At 44.9% G+C, this 15,269-nt stretch overlaps 1 protein-coding gene across 1 annotated transcript in view; it reads left to right on the top strand.

The window, feature by feature from the left end:
- Window positions 1-9,100: 9,100 nt before the first annotated feature.
- The window catches only part of TNFRSF21 (TNF receptor superfamily member 21), a 63,284-nt gene continuing 57,115 nt past the window's right edge, over window positions 9,101-15,269 (top strand). Inside the window, exon 1 of the mRNA XM_004424045.3 lies at window positions 9,101-9,644. Within this exon, the coding sequence (XP_004424102.1) occupies window positions 9,558-9,644 (87 nt within the window). The 5' untranslated portion in view covers window positions 9,101-9,557. The remainder of the gene's footprint in view (window positions 9,645-15,269) is intronic.

Genomic DNA, 15,269 nt, shown 5'->3' with positions numbered 1-15,269 from the left:
CACCTTCAATCAGAGGGACAAAAATTAAAATTCAATTTGTATTATTCTAAAAAATAAAAAAATGTAGTAACTGTACAAAAAAACTAAAAAATTAAACTTTCAAATTTTTTGGTAAGTTTGTAACATGTATACTCCTGAAAGCACTAAAGTTTAAAACTGCACTAAGACCTTTGGGGCCACCCTTGTAAAACACTATATATATAAGGTGCTGTGGGAATAAAAGTGAAAAAGATTTAATCAGAAGGGAAAGTTCCCTCTCAAGAAAAAATCCCTTTTTCGTCAGGTCGGTTACTACAGGCAGGGCACCAACGACCAATCATCCAAAAACCCTCAAGGCCCTTGAAGGGGTGAGGTGGGGTGTGTGTGGGATGGTGGGTTGGTGAGAATGTGATTATATTGCCTAAATTTCTGTTGCTTAAGTGACTCTGGATCCAGTTTTGCTAATGAAGTTATTTCTCTGTCCATTTGTCAGAAGCTTTTAATGCTGCCCTCATCATTTATGAAAGCTGAAAGAATAGCTCAAGAAAGTGCTGGAGTATCTAATCATCCAAAGGATCTTCTACAACCTACAAAGGATCTTCTACAACCAACAACCTATTATTGTGAGGCGAACTCCTGTGTACTGGCTAAGCAGGTGAGCTATGAAGCCACAAGACTTGGGGTCAAATCCTGTCTCCACCAGTGGCTAGGTATGTGACCACAGGCAAGTTACAAAACCTTGATAAGCCTCAGTTTGCCTATCTGTAAAAGGGGGGGTGATGATTCCAATAATACATATCCCAAAACTTAGCTGTGTGGATCAAACAAGATAATGCATGTAAAGGACTTATACAGTGCCTAGCACATGGTGAATGTTCAATGAGTGTTGCTGACTATTAGTGTTACTTTGATTACAGTGCCCCAAACCCTCTCCTTGCTTCCGTCATAAATGGAGCCTTCAAATGAAAAAGGTTTCTTCATTTGAAGTTGGCAAAAGGACCTTTGTTTTGCAAAATGCCTAACTGAAAGGCAAAGTCCACTGGTGCCAAGATAAAGGGGGCTAAAGGACTCTACATCACAAAGTAAAATCTTTCTTCTCCAGGATATGAAGGAAATTTCTATGCAAAATAGATTTTCTTGGGACAGACCCCAGAAAGGTTTGGGGAAGTGCAGGGATGCTGGGAAGAGACGCAAGAAAGACGCGAGAAAGGACCCAGTAGAGAGAGCTGGCCCTTGGGAACAGGGTGGGAATTTTTAGGAAAGAGAAAACTGTCCCAGGCTCCCTCTAACAGGCCGATGGATTTTCAGGACAAGAGCATCTAATCTAACTTTGTGTTGTGCTCACCATCTTAACCACTACACTGCAGGGCCTCCTTCTGCTGGAAATCCAACTCCTTTTTCAGGTCTTCCCAGATGGGCTCCCAGCTGAAATGAATCTTTAATTCCTATTCTCTACTATGCACTGTGCATGGTATGTACTATGTTTGCTTCTCATATAACGATTATTCAGTCATTCAACAAACATGCATTGCATAATCTATGTGCCAGGCTCTAGCTAGGAGTTTAGTACAGAGTGTCAAAATCTGAACATATTTATATGTTCTCAATAATATGTCTTCTCAATAATATTACCAGCCCCTTGAGGGCAGAAGTCACCTTTTTAACCATTGTATGACTCATATTGCCTAGCACAATGCATTGAACATATTCCTTGATAAATGTCTGCTGAATTGAATGGAACTAAAGAGAGAGATGAAATATTAAGATGAGTCTTGACTGATGATTTCAACTGGTAGAGTTTCCAGGCAGAGAAAACGGACTAAACAAAACAACTTAGTAAGGAAATGCATGGCATGCTCTAGAAACAGTGAAAAGTTTGTGTTCTCTATAGCCAAGGGAGTGGTAGAAGATGATCCAGAAAAGGGAGGTTGAAGCCATATTTTGGAGAGCCTTGAATGTCAAAATGAAAATTTTATATTTAATTTTTTAATCAATGGGGAGCCTTTAAGTGTTCTTGGGCAGATGTGAGACATAATCAAAGTTGTGATATAGGAAGCATAATTTGACCATGGTGTGTAGGAGTGTTAGAGAGACAGACTAGAGAGAGGCAGTCCAGTAATCAAGCTAATTAATTCAGCTAGGCAAAGATGTTAAAAACGTCAATTAGATTGTTTGTAGAAAGAAATGGAAAGATGTACAAAGACACAAGAGACTTTGCTAAAACAGAGGTCTTAGCAGCAAAGCAGATGCTGGGATTGGGAGGTGGAAGGTGTGAGAAGGCAAAAAAGAAAGGAAGAATCAGGAATGGTTTTGGGAATCAGGCCTATGGATGGGGAAAAATGCGGCGCTACTTAAAAAAACCAAAACAGTGATAGCAAAAAGAGGTGTTGGTTTATTTAGGAAAGAAGTGGAGAATGGCAAAGTGTAAGGGTTTCTTTTATTGGTTTATGTGATTATTTATTTACGTATTTAAAGATGAAGGTACTTGGATATCATATGTATGGGACAAACCAGAAAAGAGAGATTTTTAAGATGCAGGGGAAAAAGAAGTTATAATCCTAGAGGAGGCAGGAGCAGTGAACTCAAGATCATAAAAGGAAGCATCAGCCTTGGCAAGAAGGACTAGTGATTCAACCCTGAAATAGAGGTAAAGAAGGAAAAGGAGAGGGAAGAGAGAATGATTCAGCCTGTGAAGAAGGAAGTAGAAGAAGCTTACATCACAGAACCACGACGTCAAGATTACCTGATGAGGGTGAAGGGGCCAGGGTGGGGCAGAGGATCTGAGGAAAATAGAAGTAAAAGAAAAAAGCATGATTGCCAGTGAGCAGCGAGGACCAAGGCGAGGTTAGACAGCATGGAGCTCTGTTAGCATGAACAGGATCTCTTTACCAACACTGATCTGAGAAAACAGAGGCAGGGCTTCTGCCAAAGGGGATGAATGTCGTAAGTGGGGATGATTAGTCATGGGGTGAGGACTTCTAGGATGACTCTGGGGCAAATGTGACAATGGGAGGAAGGATGACAGACTAGGAGAGACTAGGAGAGACTAGGGGAGAGGTAGATAGATCAGAGACCAGGAGGAGAATACAGGGCAGGCTCAGCAGGGCTGAAGGAGGGAGAAAAGGACAGGCTGTTTGATCAGACAGGAAAGATCTTAGAGCTTGGAATGGCAATGTCTTCCTTGTTTTTGTGCCTTTGCTTGTATTGCTTCCCTGGCTCAGAAACCCAACCAGTTTCTTCCAATGCAAGTTTCCCCATTTTCAGGGAATAACCCCTCCAGCATTCTCCAAGTGCTCAAACCCTCAACAGTCTTACTTTCTTCTACATGTATAGCTCAGGCCACACATCTTGGTACTAATTTATAGTCTCATCTTATACGCTTTCATGTATGTTCATTTAATCTATCTGATTTTTTTTTTTTTTTGCTGAGGAAGATTTGCCCTGACCTGACATCTGTGCCAATCTTCCTCTATTTTGTATGTGGGTCGCCACCACAGCCTGGCTGACGAGTGGTGTAGGTCCATGCCTGGGATCCGAACCCACAAATCTGGGCCACCGAAGCGGAGCGCACTGAACTTAACCACTATGCCAAAGGACTGGCCCCTCATCTATCTGATTTGATTGTAAGCTCCTGGAAGGCAGACAACTTGCTTGATATTCTGTCTGCAACCCTGCCTCTTAGCACAGAGCTGGGCCAGAGCCTGCCCTCCAGAACTACTCGGTGATTGAGTGGATGAAAGGAGATCAGTCAGAGAGAGCAAGTGAGAAAACTGCAGAAGCCAGTGACTCGATAAATCCCAAACTGAACGGGCAACTCCTGAATAGAAGCTAATTGTGCTCCGTGTTCCTTCCATACCTCCAGCATCTGCTTGGAGCTCCTCTTCCCAAAACACTTCCTTCTTCAATCTTCTCTCCTTTCCTACTTCGAACAGCCTGAACTCCTTATAGCCAGGAGAAAATATGGCACATCAGCCAATTAAAATCCTAAAACTTCAGTGGTAGAAAGGATCATAAAAGATCTCTTAGTCCATATTTATCATTTTGCACGTGAGGAGGCTTAAAAAAACCCAGCAAGATACAGAGGCGTGCAGTGACTAGGCCAAATTCACACAGCTGGCTAACGCCAGAGCCAAGAGCAGAAGTCAGATCTCCCAGCTACGACAGTTTTCTTGACACTACGTTGCTTCATATCAGAGTAAGCAATTTTTCTATGCATCTTAACCTCAAATTCTAATGTGTCTCTGAAGACATTTCAAACTTTCCAACTTAATGTTTTTTCTCTAATTAGAGTAGTTTATAAAAGACAATCCTCTTAAAAAGGGGATTGGAGAAAGGAAGTTGATTTATTGAGTATATACGAAGGGACAAACACCATGCTGGGAATTTTACATATTTTATCTCATTTATTCCTCAAATCACCACTGTGAGATGGTTCTTATGGTCTTACAAATGAAGGAACTCAAAAAGATTAAGGTGTTGCTCAAACCCATCCAGTTAATAAATGGTTTAATGGAGATTTAATCCCATATCTGGTGCTTCCCCAAACCCATTGACTTTCAATTAAATTATTATATGAAGTCTATTTTCTCATCAGCTTTCCCATTAAGTGAGAAACGATTTAGGACACTAAGTGGAAAAAGTTTATGGCAAAACGAAAGCGTTACACGTGTGGACCCCTAAGGCACCTGGATGCTGGGCAATTCAAGGTGAGTTCCACTTTTCACAGGCGCAGTTTCTCTCCTTCAGAGAAAGAAAATAATTTAATCTCCTCACTGTTCCTGGGAGCGAGACAAAGGTGTCATACCTTCAAAGAATTGTTGATTTTATTTTTCAAATCATCCGTCTCTTATCATCCAAGAGACAAAGAAGCTTCTGGAACCATGCCTGCTTTGCATTTCTATTTGATCTTATCCAACAGTGTCTTCTTTGTAGCATGTCACCATGGAGACTTGATGAAACTCATGCTCATGCACTTAATCTTGCAATCTGTTGCTGAATGGCTGATATTCCTTCTTAGGCCGAAGAACAGCAAGTTCTTAAACGAATTCTTTTAGGGAAACGGAGCTGCGAACAAAATGTTTAACCCAAGTCCGGGATATGGCACTTTACTAATACATAAGACTAAACTTGTTATTGTTTGTTTAACCCAACTCAGAATGTTTGAATTAAGGCTTGGAAGAAGAAAAGGTACATTAGGTGTGTTAACTATTCCACTGCTTGTCAAACTTTCCGAGTTTTTTTCACTCAACAAATATTTATTGATTCAGGAAAATATCTGGAATCTCGACTACAGAGATATGAAGATGATTAAGACATGACTTTGGCCCCAAAGAGCTCAAGATCTGGCCAGGGACGCAGAGAGGTAAACTAACTATAGTATAATGTCATACATACTATAAGAGAGCCACTTGGGAAAAAAACTAGAGGAAGGAATGACTAAGTCTTTCCAAATGAGGGTGGGGAAGGTAAAGAGCGGACGTTAGGAAAGGCTTCTTAGATGAGGTACCATTTGAGTTTGGTCTTGAAGGATGGATTCACAGGAATTCAATAAGCAGAGGAGGGGAAATGAAAACAACACCTAACAAAGCCTTGTTAACAAAGGAAGGATGACAGGGACCAGGTAGTTAAGAAACATGATGATCTAACGGGATGAGTATGTAGAACCTGGGGTTTGTAGGGATTGGCAGGCAGTGGGAATGGAAAATCAAGCTGGATATGGAAAGTAAAAGCTCTATGTGCCATGTCGGTACATGTCTACTCAACCTTGTAGCAGTGAGGAGGGTTGAATTATAAGCAGAGATCAGAATATGAGTTATTTTATTGACTTTGTACTTCAAATTGAGAATAAGGAGGAATTGTTGTTAGGTTTTTGGCTAGAGGGAAGGACACGATCAGATTTGGGTTCTACAAAGCTCATTTTCCTTAGAGTGTGAAGAAGAGATTAATTGTAAGGACTGAGAGGTTCAGGCAAAAGGAGAGGCAGGGATGCCAGTCACGAGGTTTGGGTAATCTTCTAGGTAAGCAGCCTTGACCAGAGCAGAAGGGATATCGGGGAGGAGCAGTGGGAAAAACTGCTAGACATAGAATTAGATTAGAATTGATTGAGATAGAATTAGCAGGTCTTTGTGACAGATTGATGAGAGAGATGATGGATAACTAAGTCCTAGCCAATGGGAATGCTTCCCAGAGGCACACGATAATTTTTCTTGGCCAGAACTTTAGTCACATGGCCATACCTAGGAGTATTGGAGGCTGGGAAGTGTAGTCTTTTATTCTGGGCAGCCACACAATCAGCTGAAAATAAACGTGTGCCTATAATGGGGGGACAATAGCAATCTCTACCACCCATTCCTGCTGAACTATTTTAGTCATCTTTTCACCTTCTCCTCTGTGAGACTGTGAGCTCCTCAAAGGCAGGATCAGTTCTTGTTATTGTTTCTGCGGTGCCCAACAGTGTCTGACACACACTGGATACTCAGCACATGTTGAGATGAAACCATCTTGCTGTTGCCCAGACCAGATTCATGCTCTTCTTTGCTCTGAGCTTGACTTGAGCTGATTCCTGCACCTTTTGCGTGCTCACATCTATTCCCGTCAAATTCCTGCCATTCCTTCACGGATCAGCTCAGGATGTCGGCCATAAAGCAGTCACCACTCAGAATGTGGACGACTGTTATTTTCATTATGAAAACTGGGTACTTCATTTTTAAAAACTGAAATTTTACTAGATGCGAAAAGTATGCAGGATAAATAAAAAAACAAGGCAAACTCAAGGCAAGATGGTAATTTTGGTGATTTCTCCAGTGTCCCAATATATAATCAGGTTTTTAACTAGAAAGACAGAAAGTGGAAAAAATAGAAGGATAGAAAAAGCAGATTGACTGGAAATATAGTAAGGGAGAGGAAGGAATTAACAATGATTTTGGGACTGGGAAACTAGCAGAATTGTGCAGCACTGGCAGAAATAGAAAAAGTCCGAAGCTGGGATGTGTGTGAGGAGATGGGGGTTGGAGAGTGATTATATGGTAAAGATATTCCAAAGTTAGTCCTTGTGCATTTCTGAATTTCTATCCTTTCCCAGAAAATAAACATGTCTAAGTGACCATATTGAAAATGTGGCAATGAGTTAACCAATACTTGAAGAATTTTTATGAAGTGAAATGAAAAGCATTTACATCTTTTAATTCAAAGCAATAAAGTTTCACATCCCATCTAGATTCAAATTATTCATAATCTATTTATCACTCATACAGAAGGACATTTATTTAAATGTTAGCAGTAAACAGGATTGAGTGAATTCTCATATCTCAAAATGGATATTCAGTTTCAACTTGATGTGATCAATGCTACACCAGGAAGTGATGAAATTTGAAAGTAGTGGAAGCCAATTCAAACTTCTCTTAGGTCGTAGGAAGATAGATAATTGAGAAAGGACTCCTTATACTTGCATAGTAACCCAAACGCTAAATTTGCCCAACTTCATGGAGGAAATCAATCAGATCCTACTCTGAGAAATGTTAAGTTTGGATAAGAGGAGTTAAAGGGACTAACTAGCAACAAACAACTGCTTTGACCTCCCCCACTTTTTTTACACCTGTGCAACTTCTTTAAAAAAAACTTATGTTGGTATTGACCAGTCATTTGAGTTTTTGAAGAAATAATTGACATTGTTATATGTGGAGATACAATGCATATCCCTCGCGCCTTTGAACTTGTGGAAATAGCTAGCCACATTCAAGTCCAAACATTGCCCTCTCCCTAAAACTCCATATTTAGTGGTAATATTTTCTAGAACTTCTTTGAAGGTCACCAGAGGTTATATGTTACGGCTCTTTCCGCCTCCAACGTTTATGGACAATTCCTTTCTTTACTGACATGTTTAAACGAATAGATTGGAATTAATCTTCATAGCAATTTTTAGCATCTCCCGAAGTGTACAGAGAACAAAGGCCAAACCACAATATATTAATAAGAAAAAGAATAGTTGGCACCTCTGCCTTAGCACATGACTTTTGGGGGTACAGGGTATTGAGACTTGAAGCAGATAATTGAGAAATGTGTTTATCTTGAAGTAGAAGAAGTCAAGGAAATCTAGACTAAGCCCAGCACCACAAGACTCACAAGTGAGTGGTGGCGACCAGATGCCCAAGAGGTAATTTCAATATAGTATGCCATGTGTTGTCAGTACATAGATGATGGACACCACTGTACGAGAAGTGGTGGCCATAGTCAGGAGACTCTGCATCCCCCAGGTTAAACAAAGAAAGGGATGCCAGGTCCTCTCTCACATCCAGAAATGTGGGAGATGCAAACCATCCAAGAGAACTGTCTGGTTGTTCCTACTTCTGAAGCAGTACACTACCTCCTTTCCCACCCACCCACAGCCCGCAAAGGCATTTGGAACTCAACTCAAACATTTTTAACACTTTTTTGTGGCGAAGGGTGTTTCTCATCTCTGTGATAATCTGATTCAAAACACTGGATCCTTTAATTATGAAAATGCACCTGCCCACACATTTCAAGGATTTCCAAGCCCTCTCGAAGACCATCCACGGACCCAACTCCACGGGCTCCGGGTTTGGAATCTTTAGTCTGATTTCCTTAAGTGCATTCGTTAGCCTAAATGTTCTCAAACTTTGCCCCATATTAAATCACCGGGATGACTTTAGAAAAACACAATGCTCAGGCCACACCCCGTTCCAGTTAAATCAGTCTCCGCGGGTGGGACCCAGGCATCAATATATACGGTCTAAGCCCTCCAGGCGATTCTAAAGCGCAGCCAAGTTTGAGAACCAAAGCACTAGTTTCTTTTTGGCACGGAGTTGCTCTAAGTCCTCTCCGGTCGTGGGCTGTTTTTAACCATTGCGTCAGAAACAATAGAAAGGCGTCTGCTGTGGAAATAATTTGCTTTGAATCATCTTAGAAGAAACGAGTTAATCTGGGTCAGCGTGCGCATGACTTCGCCCTGCTTTCCCCGGGTCAGTAAGCAGCTGCAATTTCTTCAGCGAACGCCAAGGGGCACCCTCTCCCTCCTCGCTCCACCTGGAACGCCTTCTCCTTTCGGATCGCACAAAGAGCCCGGCCTCCTCCAGGGTGACATCACAAAGGGCCGATCCCCCGCCCCTTCGGCGCCACCACGTGTGTCTCCGCGCCCGGCGGCCAACCGACTCAGTCCCTCGCCGGCCGGTCTTGGGCAGCGGAGGAGGGTGGTTGGCAGTGGCTGGAGGCTTCGCTATGGGAAGTTGCTCTTTCGTTCTCTCGCGCCCAGCCCACCTCCCTGGTTCTCCGCAGCCGCTGTCGGAGGAGAGCACGGGGAGGCGCGGACTGCAGCCGCCGCTGCCTCTCCCCGCCCGGGCAGCCGCGCCGCTGGGCAGGTGCTGAGCGCCCCGGAGCCTCCCTCGCCGCCTCCTTCCTCTGCCCGGCTGCCCGGCTGCCGCAGTGCACATGGGGTGCTGGAGGTAGATGGGCTCCCGACCCGGGAGGAGGCGGTGGATGCGGCGCTGGGCAGAAGCAGCCGCCGATTCCAGCTGCCGGGGGGCCAGGCGCCCCGCGCGCCCCTGCGAGTCCCAGGCTCAGCCATGGGGACCTCGGCGAGTAGCAGCACCGCCCTCGCCTCCTGCAGCCGCATCACCGGAGCCACAATGATCGCCGGCTCCCTTCTCCTGGTGAGCGCTCGGGGAGACCGGGGGCGGCGGCCGCGCCGGAGCCGAAGGCGCCGCTCTCCAGCAGCGGGGCTGGTCTCCGGGCTGGGGCCGCGGGAGGCGTGGGGTCGGGCCGGCCGGGTTGGGGGCCTGCAAGGGAAGACAGCACACGGGAGGGCTCTGACCGGGTCGTTTGGGGGAGCCGCAGAGCTCAGCCGGGACTCGGGAATGTGGGCGAATTGTTTTCCTTGCAGTCTGGCTGCTTCTGGAGGAGGCGCTAGAGGTGGCCGCCGGGCTGCCTGAGCATTTCAGGGCTTTTGCCCCTACTCGGCCGCCCTCGTGCCCCCCACCCCCGCCACACAGCCCTACCATCACCGGCCGCTGCCCCCTCCGCGTGGTGTGGGGCTGGGGCTGCGGCGCGGGGCGCGGGGGGCTCGCCGCGGCCGTCGCTTTGTTGTAGCCGCAGTGTCATGTCGGGATGCTACCGCAGTGGGAGAGAGTGGTACCGGTGCGCGCCGGGCGCTGGAGACGCCGGGAGCATCTGTGCCTCGCGGTCCCCAGGCGGGCGCAAGCCGCCCCCTCCCCCGTCTCCTTTCCTTGGCTCGGGTGGGTGCAGATTCTGCACGCCAAAAAAAGAATCCTGAGACCCACTCTCAGGCGCCTCCAAAGCGGCGGCTCCCAGCCAGCCAGCGCGCTGGCACTTGAGTGGGGGGAGGGGGAGAGAGATCTACATAAAGGAAGATGAATTCTCTCCAGTCTTCCCTATCCCTCGTTTACCTGTGGCCAGGCAGATGACCCTGCAGGGTGGGGCAGGCTCCTTCTTCAGTACGCGAGCTACATTCAGCTCTAGGGCGTGCCCTCTACGGAATCCCATCACTTACCTGGTAAAGCCTGACACCACCCTTGACCCAAAACTTATCCCAACTTCCCCAGATTCCCTCTCCTTTCCAGATGTTAGGGGGAGGAGGAGGCGAGTTAGGTGGAAGAACATTTATTTGAGATCAAACCCTTGAGCCACCATAAGCTTCCCATGCCTATCTTTTTGTCTCTGCTGGGAGGATGGAGATTCTTAGCTAAACAACGAACAGAAACAAAAAACAGACTATTTTCATGGCAGGGTTGTGTAAGGGAAAGGCAGGCTTGCTGTCTCCTTCCCGAAAAGGGCTTAATGCCTGGCCAGCCAAGATCTGCTTAGATCCCCGGGGCCCCACAGTTGCTATGGCCTGGGCATTCATCCTAAAGACACTCTGGTTCCCTGTGAGGGTGTGTTTTAAGGGAAGAGAGAGACTACAGAAAAGTTTGGTGCCATTAACATTTATAATGAGGCAAGTCCCAGTCTCCTTCAGAGCCTCTTTTCTGCCCATTTAGAGTAATGGCAAAGTCAAGATTTGTAGCCTTGAAACAAGTGTGGAGGATGGTGAGCAGTGTGTGTGTAGGGGGGTCTCTTAAGGCAGTGAGCCTGGATTGATAGTCTTGGTGTGGAGAGAAACCCATCTAAGTCCATGGGAACACTGGTCCTAACATCAGTGGACTTAGATCTGTCCTTGAGCTTCTTCCACTGTAGCCCGCCACGTGTTGGCAGGGTCCCTCCAACACAACTGATTGTTATGCTCCCCACAGAGTCCAATCCTAGATTAAATCTTAAGTCAGTGTGCTATTTCATTTATTTTACCATTTAGCATGCGATAGCTGCTTAAAGTAAGGTCTCATTGTAATCAAAGTGTCAGAGCTCAGCTCCTTTTCTTAAGTCATTAAACTCAGTTTACCTAAAAATTTTGCACTGGATTTGCAACTGAAAACCTGAGAATTGAAGTTTGGCTAATTTCTTTAAAAGTGAAATTTATCGTGGAGCTTAGAAGCAATCTCAAGGTGTTAGCTAAAATGGGAGTCTTTATTCTGTTAATTGTAATAGAAAGGCTCCGCTTCAGTTCATGGAATGGCCTGGGGTTGACCTCTTTGTTCTGAAGGGTGACTGAGAGCGTGTACCAGGGGTCACCAGGGGCCATGCTGTAACCCCACACAGGGTGGGGAGGCACCGTCTTTTATTTTTCCCATCGCCGCTCTGCAAGCTCCAGTCCTCAGGACAGGTGTGGCAACGTATAAAACCATGATCTCATGACATTGTTCTAAGGATTATTTATCCCATTAGGATTCTTGGCCATGTGAACATGACAGACACCAGGTACTGGAGCCCAACTAAACATGGCAGGGAGCTCAGAACAGTCCTGGGGGAGGTTAGTGACCTAAGTATATATTGCAGTTAGATTAAACAACAGTGAACTCAATAAAATGTCCTGTTTATTATGGCTTTCATTTACCCCTCTTCTTGCAAATATCTCCCTTATTGTGTGGCAGTATTTGTTACTGTCATCATTTTTGATGCTTTTTCTTGTCATGACAGGCTAGCAGTATAAAAGAGAAGTTACTATAAACTTAAAAAAAATATATATGCTTATATATAATAATGATATATATAGCATATAGTATGATTTTTTATATTTATATATAAATTACTATGTGCCAGGTGCTTTGTATATAATATCTCATTTAACTTCCAACATCTCTGTTAAGCAAGTGGTATCATCTCCATTTTACAGATGAGAAAATGGAGGCTGCAAAAATGTCATTGGTTTATCCTGGGCCACACAGCTCACAAGTGATGGCACTGGGGCTGGAGCCCAGACTGCCTGACCTTTCATCTCATGCTCTGCCTCACACCTGTGCCACGCTGCCTGTTTCACAACTCCAAGCTTCTAGATGATGAAATGTAACAGCAGAGAAGGCTCATGGGGAGAAAGTTGAGACTGGTGATTTGGGCTGTTGCAGGACATTAGTGAGAATTACATGAGTGCCTTTGGAAGGAAGTGTTCTTGTTGCTTGCACTTCTGTTTCTGATGAGTTGAGATATCTGCATGATATTGGAAAGTAAACCATAAACTGAAAGACAAAATTTTATGTGTTCCAGGCCAAAAGTCTGGAGAGAAGAGAAAGGAGACTTTGAGGTTTGTTCCGGTGTTAAGGAATGCCCTAGAAGGCTTGCCCGCTATGATACAGCACACTCAGAGATGTCTCCTGCCCTCAGGGAGCTTGCTTTGACTGAGTGGATAGAATGGGGGCAGTGGGCCATCAGAAGGGAGCCATAATTGATAAGGAGATGAAGTCTAAAGTTTTGGAAACTGCTATTCTGCATGTATTGTGAATTCCAGGTAGAGGGACATTTGCTGCAAGGGCCTGGTCATCTGTGTGCTAGCCTAGAAAGTACCAAGTATTAGTGTTTGTCACTGTAATTGAGACTGGATGTCTAGCTTAGTGCCACCTCCTGACCTTAGCTTATGGAAGTAATTATCTAGAATTTGACGAGGCAGTTGTGGAGTGATCTGGTGGAGCTGAAGTGCTGAATGGACTTGGTGGTAAGTTCAAGTAGAACTTTGAATTAGAGCTGACGTTACATCCAAAAGATTTTCTCCTTTCTGTATACCTTAACTCCACAACCCTAGAGAGTGAAAGTTGGAAGGAAAGAAACAGCCTAGATTTGGGTAGCCGTTTATTTTTGTGTTAACAAACCTATATTGAGCGCCCTCTCTGAAAGGGGCATTGTCCTAGGCACTGGGAACCCAGGGATGAATTAAGATCTGGATGTTGCCCCACAGGTACAATTTACATGGTATATAAAATGTACGTGGCTACCAGCAGTGCTGGTTGGGTTTCACTCACTTATATGGGATCAGTGGATGAATGTAATATACTCGAAGTAATATACAAAATGTGATTGATGTTAAAATCTTTACACCACTTGAAGTAACTTTGGCTGTTAGTCTGTTAGAGACTAACAGACAAAAAGTCTGTTAGTCTTTTTGTTGCGTAAAAGAGGAAGAAAAATCTTCCAAGTCTCAGAAAAACGGATTAGCCTTGGTAGGGAAAGTGACTTATAATCAGAAGAATGGAGAATGCAGATCTGTAGTGGAATGCAGGATTTCTAACTTACCCCATGAGTCTTCCACCCTTGTCAAAATGTATAGAATGGGATCAAGCTTTCTCATCTGAACTGTTTCTAAAGGCATATGGCTGAAGCTGCCTCAGGTCCAGTCCAAAACAAACAAACCTCCAGTGTAAATAAAATACACAAGCAAACCAAATTGGCAAGAAAAAGCTTCCTTGTAATGGAATGTATACTACCTTAAGTGAAGAAAAAACCTGAGACTAAATAGGTATAAATCCACCAACTGGCTAAATTACATATTCTAGTGTGGTCTTGGACAGAGACTATCAAGCTGCATATGGTAAGCGCAGTTAATGCCATATTTTCCAGGACAGTTTGCAGACGGCCGCTTTCTCCAGGTGTGCCCTTATTGGATTGGATTGGGCAAATAGGCATGAGCTGCGGGGCTGGCCCCGGCTGGTGCTCTGGGTGCTTTCTGCATTGTGGATCAGAATGCGGAGACATCACACTTGAACTTTACACTTGACCCCCTCTGTCCAGATGAGAGGTAAAGCCTCTTTGGAGATTCCATAGGCAAGTTGCAAATTGGTTTTGTACTCAGCCGGCCCTTTATAAAGTATGTGAAATGTGATTGGCGTAAGTAAACTTGATTAATTCTTTTTGGTGTCGGGAAATGGTCAGATGCATCCTCAGACTATTCAGGGGCCAGTATGAATTGAGTGACTTTTTGTTGCGTAAACTGCAGCGCCTATTTTCCAGTAAGCACTAATACTCTGCTGGCCTTCTTCCCCCAGCAGGCCTGGCAAATTCTGGTGATGCCGGGCCACTGGCAGCTTCCTGGCAAACTCAGGTGCTTCTCTTCTGTGACAAGAGGAGCCCAGGGTATCATCCCCTTGGGCATGTGCCCGATGACCATTTGGAGCAGGCTCAGTCTGGACCATCAGGCTCAGAGATGTCTCTTTGACTGAATGAAAACTGAAGCCATAATAAGAGTCAGCTTGGTTCCCAAACTTGAACCCCCACTTAGCGTTAGCAGAACACTGGGCTCTGTTGCTTCTGGAGTGACAGATGCTGAGCTTTGATTCCTTAGGAAGAGGGGCGAGATCATGAGTAAATACTGGCCTTGCCCAGTGTTTGTATTTGTCAAATACCAAAAGTAAACAGGAATCCTAAATTGGCTTGTATGCTGCCACCTGGCTTTGCTACCCGCTCCCATCTCCAGCCTGAGTCCAAGAGGAGAGGAGCTGGGCAGAGGTTATACCCTGGGAGGAACCTGGCAGATGTCAGCCTGTGCTTAACTTGGGGCTGTCGAGAGACAGGGCTCGCTGGTAGAGGCTGTTGATTGAGAGCAGTAGTGATCTCACTCTTCTTGAGGGGTGCTCAAGGCTGCCAGGAATGGTTCCTTCTCCCTGCATACTGTCTACCTGGATTTTTTTCACGTGTCAGCATCCTGGCCTTGGAGATGACAGATGTTTGCAGTGGTGGGAAAATTGTGCTCAGAAGGACCTCAGACGGTGGGCATGGGCAGAGTGTGGGTGGGTAGTCAGGGCACTGAGCTATGGCCCCATCTTGTCTTTAGAATATATGAAAATTATGTCAAAGGCTTTGTTCTAAACTAAAAAACAAAACAAGAAAAAGGAGAGGGGGCTTACTTAGTAAGCTGAGTCGTAGCCAGGCTCATTATCTGGTCTTTGTATCGTTTTCCATTT

This window comes from Ceratotherium simum, chromosome 13 (assembly GCF_057802395.1).
Source record: "Ceratotherium simum simum isolate JZ-2026a chromosome 13, ASM5780239v1, whole genome shotgun sequence".
Classification (NCBI taxonomy): Eukaryota; Metazoa; Chordata; class Mammalia; order Perissodactyla; family Rhinocerotidae; genus Ceratotherium; species Ceratotherium simum.
The sequence above is the reverse complement of the archived record's forward strand: the minus strand, read 5'-3'. Positions and strand labels throughout refer to the sequence as shown.